This window comes from Diospyros lotus, chromosome 5 (assembly GCF_014633365.1).
Source record: "Diospyros lotus cultivar Yz01 chromosome 5, ASM1463336v1, whole genome shotgun sequence".
In the NCBI taxonomy this organism is placed as follows: domain Eukaryota; kingdom Viridiplantae; phylum Streptophyta; class Magnoliopsida; order Ericales; family Ebenaceae; genus Diospyros; species Diospyros lotus.
Window position 1 is genome coordinate 42,176,864 of NC_068342.1, and position 15,676 is coordinate 42,192,539.

Here is a 15,676-nt window from a genome sequence, read left to right on the forward strand (position 1 = left end):
GAATAATCCTAAGAAAGCCATCAACTGAAATACTATCATAAATGTTTTGAAACTCATACATTATATTTTATTTACTATGTATATATGTTATAATTTATTTAAATTTTTGTTCATACTTTTATTCTCTTTTTCTTGTCTTTTCTTAAATTATTTATTATTTTAATTTACTCAATAATGTAAATTCATAGGTGTAATTAAAATAATGAAAATTTTGAATTATCATAGAAAAAAAATGTTAAAGTATAGAAATTAAATTGACTCAAAAATATATATCCATAAATATAATTAAAATAAAGAAAAATTTGAGTGATCACGCAAAAAAAAAGATAAAAATATGGGGAGTAAAAAAATAAGTTTGACCTAATTCTATTAATTGATTAAATTGATCAAAAATATTTAAATTTTAAAAATTAATTAATAAATTAAATAAGACCAATTCTTAAGTCAAACGATTCCTTTTTTCTTATTCAATTTTTGTTTTTATTGTTGTTAAAGTATAATAATAAATTTATAATCACGAAAGAGTATTCATTTTGAGATTTTAGTCTCCATAAAATATAAAACAATCATGGACATAAGGTGTCTCCTATGCAAATCTTCCGATACTTAAGTTAGTCTCGGCCAAAAAGTATAAAAGTATTTAGATAATTTGTGTTATAATTCTTGCATGTCTTGATCGAAATGGAGTATTTATAGAGGTTAAGACTAATACGTGGAAGATAATATGTGTTTTCTAATGTTGTTTTGTCTTGATATCTAAGCAAAAATTTTGAATGTGAGTTGACACATTCTCGATGATCAATAATCCGAATGGTTATCTGAAATTGTATCTCTGAGACCCAAGAGAGTCTCCCCATAAAGCCTCCTGGGGTACTCGAGAAAGCCTCTCGTAAAGTTTCGTAGGAACTTGTTATGTTAGGACAAAGACCTTCCTCTATGAGTTTCTTCCTTTTTAGTCCATTTTAAACTTAAATTCACTTAGCAAATCAAATTTTAACTAAATAAATTCATGGATTGACTTCTCATTATAAGTTAAATATAATCATATAGTACAAAACTATTGTTGTGTCATATAATGAATTTAAGATGACTTTGCATATAATTGTCACTATTAACATTAAATTACATTTGAAGTCAACATTTCAATTTAGTTGTCACGTTAATATCTTAATAATCTCTCATACCATGTTTGGTTTAACTTAATTAATTATGGGATAAAATAATTTCATGGGAATGGGAAGGTGTGATTCATGATCAAGACCATACAACTGTTACCAAATAATTCTTGATAACAGTCAAAATATGATAGAATTAAATTTATTTAAAGATTATTATTGTTTTTCGTGTACTTAATATAAATTACTGCTATATTTATACCGAACAATGGAATAAGGGGCCGATCACCACGAGTCTTCTTTGATATGAGCACGTGCAATAACGGATTGAACTTGTTTTTTGGTATACAGGGTAGCAATGACACTTAAAAAAAATTGTCATAATCAATATTATATAATAATATCATTTTACCTGTATGAGTTCATCTTTTATCTAAATTGAAGAGGCAAGATATTTTGAGTTATTCCCAATATTTGTTGGGATTCTTGATTTTTTTTTCAAGATTAATGATTTTGATTTAAATTTAAATTTAGACAAAATCTATCAAAATTTGACTCGAGTTTTTTTAAATTGAGATTCAAGAGTTAGATTTAGCTTAATTCCGTAGACATAGATTTAGGTAGAATAAGAATCACTTGTCACTTTTGTATAATCTTATAATAGTAACACGTGACTAGTTACAACTCGCTACTTTTCATGGATAACTCGATAATTTATATATTTTAAATGTTTTTATAATACTATCTTTCACAAATCATATAATATGCCAAACACAATTTAGCATTGTTTAGTATTGTCGCTAATTTATCTTATTATTAACTTAATCTCGTCACATAAATTATCCTTCAACGTATTTACGTATAATTATTAAGAAAAATATTATTTTTTTTACCTTTCTTATCGATGTTTGGCCAACAATAAATGAAATGGAAGAGTGGTAGAAAATTTGAAGAAATCGACAAGGAAATTTACAAAATTACTTTCAAACTTAATTGTAATTTAAAAATATATAGAACACATTTGTGGACTTTTTTAAGAATATAAACATGACTTTGAACAAATGTTTAAGAATGTTGAATGCTATTGTCCGTAAATTTTGAAACAAATTCCTTCTCATAAGTATTAGGAAGACAAATTTCAAATAAAAGGTTAATCTCTCTAAATTTATGTAATATAACTATTCTTAAGCATTGTCTAACAAATTAACAATGATATTTGAATTGACTATCTCTAAGCATCTATAATTAGAGGATGATTTTGCATTTGAAGTAGGCATTATGGGCTGCAATTTTTATATCTTTTGTCTTATCTTTGCTATAAGGGTGTCGATTTGATTATCAAATTGACTGAAATTCACTAACTGATTAAATTGAATCAAGAAGGAAAATCGAACCGAGCCTGCCACTTAATCCGAAAAGCTGAATTAATCAATAATCAAAAAAATCGAATGCAAATCGTATAAATCGAACCAAACTAGTCAAATTGAATAAATATAACAAAATAATAATAATAATAAAACTGAACAAACTGATAAAAAGCATACAAAATTGAATAAAATATCATCGTTTTATAAACATAAAAATGACATTATTTTAAAGTTCGTTCAGTTTGATTAGCTCTATTCTTCCAATAAAAAATTTAAATTGAAAATCAAAAATCAAACTATAAAGAAAAATTAACCGAATTGAACCGATGCAAGAAAAAAAAAATTGAATCAAACAAACTAAACTAACAAGTTCGATCAGCTCGACTAAATCAAACTTTTGCTCTTCTTTATTTGCTATTGCTCCACATATGATTTAGGTATTGAAGCGATTTCTTCGACCAGTCTTGAGGCAATTTTTGTGATATTTGTTTAGTAAATTTGTTAACATGGAGTTCTATTTGTTAAAATATGGCCTTTGAAGTAGAGTTATTTAGAAGCAAGTCCTAAAATACTTAGATCTGAGATTACCGTCATTGTGCGATTTCTTGCCATTCGTATTTTTTATTTCAGCAGATGAGGTAAATCGTATGTAGAGACTTTACCTCATTGCGCAGAATAAAAAATAGAACTCATGACCTACTGGTATGAATTTCAACTTATCGTGATCTAACCATATGATCTATATCATAGGGGCCTAAAATACTTAGATTTATGCTAAGATGAGTGGGTTCTTAAGATTATAGCTTTAGTTCAAGATTTAACCTAAAAATATACTAGATTTAGGTAAAAGACCTTGCCCAAATGAAAAAATCCACTTTGATTTGAATTTGGATCTTAACGTGTCAAGATCAACCAATGGGTTATGATCTAATCGTCCACATGACATAATCATGACCCTCCACTACCCCTGTACTATATTTATATAAAGACACAAAATTTAAGAAATGCGTATATTTATTACTACATATTGTTATTTAGTTATATTTATAGTATTGGAATTGACTTGATCGTTCGAATGATATACTAAAAAAATGAGTCTCTTACAAGTCATGTAGGTTTTGGACAAGCTCGGGATTTAGAGAAGTAATTAGACACACTTAACTTTGGATAAACTCAATAACATCTTAATGAAAAATTAACACTAAACAAGTTTTAGATAACAACGACACTTGAATTTTGTCTTTAAGTTAGTTAACATTTTATTCAGTATTTGTTTTGTATAGTTATATTTTTTTGGGAGAATTATCATTTTTATGAGAATAATCTGATTAATATAAAAATATTTTTTTTAATTATTGCTTAATTATCCTTTTTTTCTTTCACATAATTATATTAATCTAAACAATATAATAACTAATTTACTAAACTCCAAATTCTATAAATCCAAAATAATTGGAATTACCATACCAAGCAAGCCATCGGCCCAAACTGGGGCCCGAGTAAAAATGGGCCCCGGCCTGACGGGTCCAATCCAAAAAAGAAAAGGAAAAAGCAGTTAGGGTCGGCCCAAACTGCCTACCCAGGTCGTGCCGGGCATTCGAGCTAGCGTCTACTTCCATGGGCCAACCCGACCCGGATCTGGAACCCATCGCTGCCCCAACGGTAGCGTCGCTGCAACGCTATAACGACAGCACCGCCTCTTCTGCTGCTTCTTCTTCTGCTCTCTCCCTTCTCTTCCCTCTTCTTCGTTTCAAACGCGCTCGTTCCACAGGTGCGCTTGTCTCACCATTTACGTGCATATTCTGCAGCTTCTTTGCGACTCTGTCTTTGCTAAATTAGGGTTTGATTGTCCATTACTGACGACGAGTATCGTTTGGAGCCTTTAAGCGGCTGCTGTCATAATCTGCGTTTATTCCGCTTTCCAATCCTTAGTTTGCTTTATTCTTTTTGTTTTCTATTTCTAATTGTTTTTTTCCGAAATTTGTATTGTAGGCGGCTTCAATGGCTACTTTCGGAGCTGCTTCAACGGCCAATCACAACCCCAACAAGTCGATTGAGGTCATTATTTAGGCTCCCTGAAACTTCGTCAATGCACATTCTTAAACTGATTGAAGTTTGAATATGATTTTGAATTATTAGGGTTGTGGGCGAGCCAAAACTATTTAGGTTGTTGCTTTGGCGACTTTCCAAGTTTCAAATTGGTATTCAGGCTTGGTGTTCAGCTTTCAGTAGATATTTTTTTATGTTTTTTTTATTTTCTTAACTATGATTCTGGAAACAGATCTTAACGTGTTAGACACAATTTGGCATTGATTTGCTTGCTTGGTCTTTATACTGGTGTGAATGCATCTGTTTGGATGAAAATGTTTCATCTTTCTCCATATATTTATGAACAATTGTGATTGTGTTTGAATATGGTTGCTATTTTATCGTGTTCTAACACAGGTTAGTTGTTGTGTATATGAAGGTGACACAACCTCCTAATGATTCTATATCAAGTCTTATCTTCAGTCCGAAGGCCAATTTCCTCGTGGCAACTTCATGGGATAACCAGGTTTGTTTGTTTTCTTCAATTGCTTTTCTATTTTTTTATTTCCTCAGCACAACATTCTAAGCTTTTTGAATAAATTAAAAAAATGACGACTCCTGATTCGCACCTGTCCGTAGCTGCATTGTGTGGTTACTTTTAAGATGTTCTTATGGAAGCCAGATTAATCTATCTCTTTATATTATTTACTTGTTACTACAAAGAAAAAAACCTTGATCTAGCTGAGCCAAAATCATTTATCAGCCGTTGTTTGACAAAAGAAACTTAAATTGGATGAAAATGGGAGACATGAGATTTCTCAAGTACCCAATGGGATGCAACCCCCTCCCTCCCAACACACACACACACACACTGCCTCACTGCCTTTTTCCTATGAATTGTTTATTCTATCACACGTGTTTCTCTCCTTATCTGCATGTTGTCTTGTACTCATCAGTTTTGGTATGCTAATTATGTCTTACGTACTTACACAGGTGCGGTGTTGGGAGATAATGCGGACTGGGGCCACTGTTGGCAGTGTGGCCAAGGCATCAATATCACATGACCAGCCAGTACTATACCAAATCTCTGTTTTCTTTACAAGCTATGTTTCTGACTGTTAGTGTGAAAGTATAGCAGTTGGTTGTTTCATCTTTTGAAGGTTCTTTGTTCAAGTTGGAAGGATGATGGGACTACTGTTTTTTCTGGGGGATGTGACAAACAAGTAAAGATGTGGCCATTACTCTCTGGTGGTCAACCAGTGACTGTCGCTATGCACGATGCACCTGTCAAGGAAATTGCATGGATCCCAGAGATGAATCTACTAGTCAGTGGAAGTTGGGACAAGACTCTAAGGTTAAACATTTGATTTTCGTTTTCATCTTTTTAGGGAAACAAGTATCTCCATTTTGAATGCTTTTTTGTTGCGTATATATATTTTTTAATTTGACACCATATGTCGCTACGAGAAGCTCATACTCTATTCAAATATAATAAGTTGATGTGGAAAAGATCAAGGAATCTTTTTTTTCCCCCTTTTTTAATGCATGCAGTATGAATATTCGGGACAAAAATATTTTTCCTAGTTTCCTTTTCATCAAGGTTTGGGTTTGTCAACATAGTTCACATTGTCTGAGCCTGAGCCAGTTGGTAGAAAACCAAATATGAAAATTCCCAACCCAAGGAGTCATCCATGTGCATTTCAACCATAACCCTTAAAGTTGCGCTTAGCTAGTCCCAATGTAGAATGGGAGTGGCTAAGATCCATGTTGGACATGAATTAACGTCTCGAGTATGACAACCACTGCTGAATGTGAAAAGTTAAAAAAGAAATTGATGATGCTCATGAAAGATGGAAGAGATGTCAATAATTATATGGAAACAACTTTTGAATAAGATTACATTGTCATATGAGCAGTACCATTAAGGTGAAATTGAGCAAACACAACTTATGATTGATTAGCTACTGAGAATAGATCAAAAGTGATGTACCTCTTATAGAGCTTGTGGCAGTTAATCTGCAGGATACTGCCTTATGTTATTCTAGAAAGATTGGTTGAATTTTCTAACCAGAAATGCATCTTGTATTGACTTTATCAATGTGGAAATTTTGAGTACACTTGAAGAGAGCGTTTCTATTCTTGTACTGACATATCATCTTGTGGGATTTGCTAGTTTACTTGGAGAAACTGATGTTTCTGTTCTTGCCACTGATGAATAGAGTGCAATTCTATTTGAAGATTCATATGGAAGGTTTATATACTAATGTTAAACTCATACCTCAGTGTCCCATAACAAACATAAAAAAAAGGGTGTCACCAGTGCACATGAGGCTCCCCACTTTTGCAAGGGGCGTGGGAGGGTTGTTTTTGTACACAACATTACTATTACACAGTGTCATGACTAAAATGGTTTGGATATGTAATAAGGAGATCGATAGCTGCACTTTCCAGACAAGTGGATGGAATGGAGGAAATTTTGTAGCAAAAGAGGTAGAAGAAGAGTAAAGAGAACTTTGTGAGCAACCCTTAGACATGAAGTAGGATGTCGTAGCATTATGTAGGATATGGCCAAGGATAGAGATGCATGGAGATCTAGAATTTATGTACCCGATCTCAACTAGTGGGATTAAGTCTTTTAATTGTTGTATACATGTACCCGACCTCACCTAGTGGGATTCAATTGATTTCCTATTTTAGTTTTATGTGATATTCCGACTTTTGTTAAGTTGCTGTATTAACAAAGCTTTAGCTATTTTCAGGTATTGGGATCTGAGACAGTCAAATCCAGTTCACACTCAACAACTTCCTGAGCGCTGCTATGCATTTACTGTCAAACATCCACTCATGGTAGTTGGGACTGCAGATAGAAATCTTATAGTTTTCAACTTGCAGAACCCTCAGGTATATTATTTTGTTACCTTAAAAATGATAAACATCATTGATCTTGTTTTAAAGCAGTTCTTGAGCTTCCCTTGCAGTACCCTCACCACAATTTATTGTGATTGGTTGTGCTAAAATGATAAGAAGTTTGCTGTCACAATGAAATATGGTTTCTGATATTGAAGTCATAATGTTCCATCCCAAGTCCCAAAAGGCCAAATGTATGTGCTGGACACTATTTGAAGTTGAATTTAGTGTTCACCTTTTCCTGGTAACTATCAAATCTTGCTGAAGTTATAAAATTATGTGTGAATTAGAGAAGGAAAACAATTGTGTTTTGGTGACTATTTCATTGATTTGGAGTGTTTGGGGTGAGCAGAGTTGGGGAACGTTTGATGGTGTTGAAGCTTTTATTTTCTAGATTGCAGAGTAGATCTTTTTGTCTATATTGTATATTTATCTCCAGCTATAGTTAGTTCATCCTCCAGTTAATCAATTTTTGGATTTTGGAGTCCTTCAAGTTGTTGTGGTTGTATAGAGCCTGATCCCCCTTTTTTGGCGCTTTTCCTATTCTGTTCGATGGTTGTTCTGCCTTTGGGACTGTTCATAATTATTGATACTCTTTCCTTGTCAAAGTAAGAAGAATGTAACTAGACCCGTAGAATATGTCAGTCTGTAAATATTGAATTATGTCAGTCTGTAAATATTGAATTATGCTTTGAACTTCTTGTGCTGTTCAAATAGACCACCATAATATGAGGTGTCACCATATATCTTTTTTGTGAAGGCATTGCAAATCTGTAAAATTGATGCTTTTATTGGTGGACTGGAATTTCTCCCTGTTAGTTTCAGAAGTTGGTATCAAATTGACAATTGCGTCCATAAAAAATATTTGATTTTCAATCAGTTTGCACAAGAAGCTCTCAATTTGATTGGATAACTTGTCTAGTTTGTTTGTTCAAACAATCATAGAATTCTTGTTTGTAACACCCTATTTTGATTGATTGTGTTAGCTGAATTCAATCAAATGAAATAAACTGGAAACGAATTTTAATGCATGAAAAGAAAACAAAATTTAAAAAATCAATTAAGAAAGGCAAAAAATGAATAAAATAAAAGGTGGATAGAAAACATTTTAGATACTAATAAATTGGGTGTCTGGTAAGTTATTTCTACGAATGCCCAGGGGTGCAAGATAACATCCTCTAAGGAACTTGGACAAAATAGGCTTGTAACTTGGGAGGGGGTATTTCCTTGCAAACGGGGTGAATGACAAGCTTGGCAACTGTCTACCTGAAGATAGGTCCTTGAAAAGTTGTAAGACCACATATGGGAGATGCCTGCACTGTGTCAGAAGTTGGTGACCTAATCATAATGGAGCCAGTGACCGAGGCCAGTGAATGGTGGCCATAACTATGATGGTTCTAACATACTGAAATTCCTTTGTAAGTTGAGTTCTGACACATCACAGGGTGTGCTTAGTGAAATGAATAGGTGTGTGAAATTGAGGGGCTTTCCTGTGCATGTGGGGGGTGTGGGGCAAATTGAGGGGTCGAGCTAGCAGTGAAATGCTACTCTGGAAGAGCTAAAATTGTAATCTTTAATGAATAGCTCCAGATGATGGGACAGTCCACAGCAAGTTTGGGTGATTATAGTTGACGTATTTCTGTAATAGCCTGATTTTCCTCCAAGTTTTCTACTTTAAAGATGCTGAGGTGATGATAATCTATACCCCCCCCCCCCAAAAAAAAAAAAATAAATAAATAAAAAATTGTGAAAGAGGTATATGGTTAAAGTATCATTTGATCACGAGGGAATTTTGCCATTCTATAGAGAGAAGTTGGTCTTAAAATTGTACCGCATCACATTTCTCATCGAACTGCTTCATCAGTTAATTTTCCACAGTTTGTTACAACAGAAAGAACTGTATATTGATATCATTTAATATAAGAAGTAACAAAACTGGATATTTGAAATGAGAATCATACCGCATCCACATTCTTATCCTGTTAAAATCTGATTGATTTGTCTCAGTAGTTGGGTTTCTTTGAGGTCATCATAATTTCTGATGAGCAACAATTTCTTCTTAGTTGCTACAATTTTCGTGGGTGGCTTTGGCATAATTGAAGATGACCTAGAACGAGTATCATACCTTTAAAAGAGAAAAAAATTAAATCCTTGGTCAATTCTACCATCTTTTGTTGAAGGTTCACCTCCTTTACAGTCATACTTTAGTGATAGTTCTATTTATGAGAAAGAAAAACTTGTCAATTCTAAAGTGGAGATTCTTTGAGATGATCATATGTTTCTCAAATGCTTTCTGTTCTCATCATAATTGGTCTTTTTGAAGCTTCTCTGCCATGTAGTTTATTCATCATAATGAAACTTGCAAGTTGATTGCATACTAGGTAGTTTCCTTTCATAATAAGACTTATCAACTTTATATTTTGGCTAAATTTTTATTACTATGAGAGGCCAGATCTCTACGTCTTTCTTTCTGTTTTATTTTGGCATCTTAACTTCCGCATCTTGACTTTCAGTTATCCATTTTAGATTTGATGCTTTGGCTACACTTACTATATTCTTGTTTTCTTTGCAATGTTGTCTTGGAAAACTTTCCTTTCCTCCTTGTTGCATTTGAAGGGCTTGTGTTTTACATCATCATTTTACCTTAACTATGAATAGTGCTGGAGACTTGACAAAGGAGAAAGAAATCAGTAGATGATGATACCTAAATGACATCAAAATACTAGTGTTGCTGAATTTTAATTCTGCTACTTTTTCAAGTTTTGTGTTCCATTCTTGCAAATTGACTGCCAATACCTGTTCTTTGTTTTCATGCTTTGCCCTTGGATTACATTAATAATATCATTCGTCTTTGAATACCACAGACTGAGTTTAAAAGGATCACTTCACCCCTGAAGTATCAGACAAGGTGTGTTGCTGCCTTTCCTGATCAGCAAGGTTTCTTGGTAAGATCTCCCTTTTATTTTGTTTCTTCTTTCCCCTTGAACTTCTTATTTATTTCTGCTCCAACCTTTCCTAGTTTTCCAGCATGCTTGGTTAAAAAATGCCTGCAATTTACTGGGCTAGATTTTGCTTCTTGCAAGAAGATGAACTTACCGTCATGATGTGTCTTGAGCATAAAGATTTGGGTTTTATACAATATCTTTGGCTGGTACTGTGTGCCAAAGTAATTTCTGTGCCTCAGCTTTCTTTTGTTTGCATATCAGATTAAGCCACAATTGGGAATGCACCTTAAAAATAATAATAAATCCATATTCTAAAGGGGAGCTATGAATATATGTGGACTTCTTTGTAAAAACACTATAATTTGAAAACATTTAAAAAATAACTTTAAAACTCATAAAAATGCTACATATTCTTCCAATTTAACATCTGCAGTGAATCAGTGCCAGCTAGACGGATGGAACTCACTCCTCTAGTTTAAAAGTTGCAGTATTTTTTAAAAATAAGCTTTTAGGTTATAGTATTTTTTTTAAAAAAAATTCAACATAATATGGGTTAATTCTTGAAAATTAGACCTCTGGTTTTATCTTTGATGCAATATATGTGAGATGTGGTCCTTATGTTCTCTTTATCTTTTTCATTTTACTTTGATTGTGCAATAAAGTTGTCAAAGTCCATGTGCTCAAATGATTTAGACAAACATAGGGAAAAAAGTCTGAAGAGTATAGAAATAAAACCACCAAAAAAAAAGCATAAAGGGAAAAAGGTTAGGTGGAAACTAGGACTAGGATTCCCACTGATAGTAACATGAATGTACTGGTAGCGCTGCTTGCTTTACTACTATTATTATAAACAATTGTGAGAGAATAGAAATTCTTATTTTTGGAATACGAGTGTCCTTTGAGGCATGGTCTGTTAACTTTAGTGTTTCCATTAGTTGTGCATAAACACTAGAGAATACTGCTAAACCATGTTACATGTTTTTCTTAATTTGTTTAGATACCTGGTTTAGCCATTTAGGTTTGGGGTTATGTGACTGTTGTTAACATGGCTATTTGACATGCAATATTTTTTAATTGGTGGAGTTTATTACATATTTATACATAAGAGTCCCACTATCTGTATAAATACCATCCTAGTTTTCAAACATCATTATTCCCTAAATAAATGGAAAAAAGCATTTGATAAGTATGAAATCCTCTTTGAGAAAGAGAATTAGATAAACCCATACAGATATATATTTGCATCTGACACCATTATTTGAATCCATGTACATAGTTTGCTATGTCAGGATGATGTGTTGTGCAATTGCACAGAACATGCTCTTAATCACCTCTTAAATAGGGTTTAAGGAGGAAATTCTGAAGCTAGAACTGTAGATATATTGAGGCACAACTTATGGATGTGCAAAATTAATGCACATTTTCAAATTAGAATAAGTTGAAGGGGTGTGAAAACATAAGAAATTTGGTGAAGACTATATGATTAGAAGTCCTCTATTCAGTTCTTTTTTTGTTTATTCATTTATTTCTTTTTATTATTATTATTATTGTTATGAAATGACAAGAAAAACTTATCTTTATTCCAGCCTATAACTCAATATATATACAGATTAGGGGAAGCACTCCCCACTTCCTTAAATTAAGGATCCACTACCCCACTACTAATTTGTACACAAAACACAACTTGAAGGCCACAACTTCAGCCCACTAACAGATAATACAACAGAAAAACAAACCAAATAACTGTACGAAATAACAACAAATCATAAATTTCATAAATCTGTAAATATGCTTCTTATTTCCCGACACTCCCTCTCAAGTTGGAGAATGGATGTCATTTATTCCTAGCTTGCTCGTTAGTCTTTGAAAGGCAGTCCCAGGAAGGCCTTTGGTAAGTAGATCTACCAGCTGACTTCCTGTAGGCACAATTGGAATACAAATTAGACCACTTTCCAGCTTTTCTTTTATAAAGTATCTGTCAACTTTCGCATGTTTAGTATGATCATGTTGCACCGGATTGCGTACAATATTAATCGCTAATTTGTTATCACAATACAGTTTCATAAGATCCTTCCATTTGACCTTCAGATCTTCTAGAACTATTTTAATCCATAGTAATTCACAAATCTCAAGTGCCATAGACCTGAATTCAGCATCTGCACTTGATCTTAACACCACATTCTGCTTCTTACTCCTCCAGGTAACAATATTTCCCCCTAGAAAAGTATAATAGCCAGATGTTGATCTCCTATTAACCATTGATCCTGCATAATCAGCATCCGTATAGGCTTCAAGGGTCAATTCTTGTCCTCTTTTGAATAAGATTCCTTTACCTAGCATGCCATTTAGATAATGCAGAATTCTGTGTACAACATTTAGGTGAATTTCCTTAGGATTGTGCATAAATTAGCTAACCACTCCTACAATATAAGCTATGTCCCGCCTTGTATGTGCTAGATAAATGAGTCTCCCAACTAATCTTTGGTAGAGACCTTTATCTGTTGCTACATCATCTAGACTGTTACCTAGCTTATAGTTAAAGACTCAATAGAAGTCTCAGCTGGTCTACATCTTAGCATACTAGTCTTTGTTAATAGATCTAGGATATATTTCTATTGTGATATAAAAATACCCTGCTGAGAGTGAGCCACTTCAATGCCCAAGGAGTACTTTAGCCTACCCAACTCCTTAATTTCAAATTCCTTTAATAAACATTGCTTTAGGCTTTCCATTCCCTCCAAATCATCTCTTGTCATGATGATATCATCCCCATAAACCAACAAAACAATAATTCTTCTAGCAACTGAATGCCTTATAAATAATGTATTATCTCCTTGCTTTGTTTGTATCCCAATTTGAGTATGGCTTTGGTAAATTTTCAAAACCAAGCCCTTGGAGATTGTTTCAACCCATATAGGGATTTATTTAACTTACACACCACATCTTTGTCCTTTGTTTGACTCACTCCCAGTGGAACCTCCATATAAATTTCTTCCTCTAGATCTCTATGTAGAAAGGCATTTTTTTACATTAAATTATTGTAATTTCCAACTAAGATTAACAGCTAGAGATAGCAATATCCTTATGGTATTCATTTTTGCAACGGGAGCAAAAGTTTCAAGGTAATCCACACCATAAGTTTGAGTATAACCCTTGGCAACCAACCTTGCCTTGTACCTTTCTAATGACCCATATGAGTTGTACTTAATAGTGAATATCCACCTACGCCCCACTGGTTTCTTTCCTTTAGGCAATGTCACTAGATCCCATGTCGTGTCCTTTTCAAGTGCCTGCATCTCTATCCTCACGGCTTCTCTCCAATTCTCATTACTTAATGTCTCAGATACTGTTTTTGGAATAGGAATTGTGCTAATGTTGGTGAGAAAGGTTTTGTGACCGGGAGACAAGTGTTTATAGGACATGAATAAGTGCATGGGGTGCTGTGTACATGTTCCGGTCCCTTTGTGAGTGGCAATAGATAGGTTAATATCAACTGAATTAGGCAAATAAAAAACATGCTCAACTGCATTAGGGTAGATGGTAGTAGAAGTAGTTACCTTAGCTTGCTCAATGTCAGGTTTAGGAGCTAATTCAGATACTTGGACAGGTGTTGAATGAGTAGTAGGTTTCTTTCTTCTTGAGTAAACTTGAAGTGGACGAGGTTTAGCTTCTTGAATTAACATTTTTGTATGTTCTTGAGGCTTGGACTGAGAATTAGATGTTGATTGTGGGGATGAAACAACAGGTTGTAAGTGTTATAAAGGAGTAAGCAGTAAAGAAGGGAACCCAGGGAAAAACAAATTCCTATCCTCTTCCTCACTAATTGAGATCTCCCCCTAAACAAAATACTTAGTTTGTTCAGCAAATGTAACATCCATTGATACAAAAAAAAAAAAAAATTGGTTGGAGGATAAAAACACTTATACCCTTTTTGAGTAGATGAATATCCCACAAAAATACATCTAAGAGCCCTAGGATCCAATTTTCCCTTTTATTGAGAGTGCTAATGAACAAATGCTACACACCTAAATACTCTAGGTATGAGACCACTAGAGATTGAAGCTTGTGGAAAGAATTGAGATAGTAGTTGAACATGAATTTTAGAACTTAGGTTTCTTGATGGCAGTCGACTTATAAGATGAGTAGCAGTCAAGACAGCCTCCCCTCAATATTGTTTTGGAACATTCCCTTGAAATAAAAGGGCTTCAGTGATATTTGAAATAAAGTAGTCCTTAGCATTTTCTGATTTAACTCTTTTGATAGCAACATTGAACTGAGTTTTGATCAGATTATAGAAAATAGGGATTACAGAACTGACATCTGATTTGTTTTTTAAAAGATAGATCAAAGTGGTTCTAGTATAATCATCAATAAATGACACAAACCACCGGCCCCAGTGATATTTGGAATAGGAGATGGACCCCAGATGTCATTGTGAATAAGTGTAAATGGAGAAGCACTTCTTTTAACATTCATTGGAAATGTGGTCCTTCTATGTTTTGCAAATTCACATGTGTCGCATTAGAAGTCTAATTCATTTAATCCTTTGAACAATAAAAGATACATAATTTTTAGAACATTAAAAGAAGGATGACCAAAACGAAAATGTTGTAACCAAATCTTCTCTCTGCAAGATTGAGAAGATTCTGTCATACATGTCATAGGAGATAGTTTGGCTAGCCTAGGTTCCTGTCCACTGCTTTGTTCCTCAAGAAAATAAAGACCTTCATTCTCTTTAGCATGCCCAATCATCTTCCTCGTGTCCTACTCTTGAATTTCACAATGAGGGATGAAAAGCCACTCTACAATTAGAATATGGAGTAAGTTTTTGGATTGAAACAAGGTTAGTGAAAAGTTTAGGTACATGTAGGGCATTTTTTAAGATAAGATGTTCATTGATATAAACATCTCCTTGACCTGCTATTGTGGTAGTTGTACCATCAGCAATGGTAATTTTCCGGTTGCTAGGATAGGGATTATAGGACACAAATTTGTGAGAAGAACATGTCATATGATCAATGGCACTTGAGTCAATAATCCAGGCATTTGAGAGAGTAGTATTTGTGGCATTTAGTGCATAAGAAAAGGAGGAAATACCTGAAGAGATTAGGGTACAAGTACTTGAACCAATAGATTTCTCCAAGGATCCAATCAATTGCTTCAATTTAGAGATTTCTTCCTTGTTAAACTCAGCAATCACCAGTTCTGAATGCTCCATTTCCCCCACCCATTGTGTGTTAGCCACATAGGCATGCTCCTATCCATAGTTCTGAAAGGCGCAAAGCGTAGCGAGACGCAAAGGGTCCTGGAGCCT

General features: G+C 33.8%; 1 protein-coding gene across 8 annotated transcripts in view; it reads left to right on the forward strand.

The window, feature by feature from the left end:
* Window positions 1–4,158: 4,158 nt before the first annotated feature.
* The window catches only part of LOC127801960 (protein RAE1), a 43,895-nt gene continuing 32,377 nt past the window's right edge, over window positions 4,159–15,676 (forward strand). For 7 of the 8 annotated variants that reach the window (XR_008023238.1, XM_052337526.1, XM_052337524.1 and 4 more), the window contains exons 1-7: window positions 4,159–4,253; window positions 4,475–4,540; window positions 4,950–5,036; window positions 5,504–5,581; window positions 5,671–5,864; window positions 7,270–7,411; window positions 10,282–10,362. Coding sequence is in view for 7 of the 8 variants with exons in the window: in XM_052337526.1 (XP_052193486.1) it covers window positions 4,484–4,540; window positions 4,950–5,036; window positions 5,504–5,581; window positions 5,671–5,864; window positions 7,270–7,411; window positions 10,282–10,362 (639 nt within the window). In the remaining variant the exon portion in view is untranslated. Of the gene's footprint in view, window positions 4,254–4,474; window positions 4,541–4,949; window positions 5,037–5,503; window positions 5,582–5,648; window positions 5,865–7,269; window positions 7,412–10,281; window positions 10,363–15,676 lie in introns of those variants that run through there. The other variant, XM_052337528.1, reaches the window with a different exon arrangement.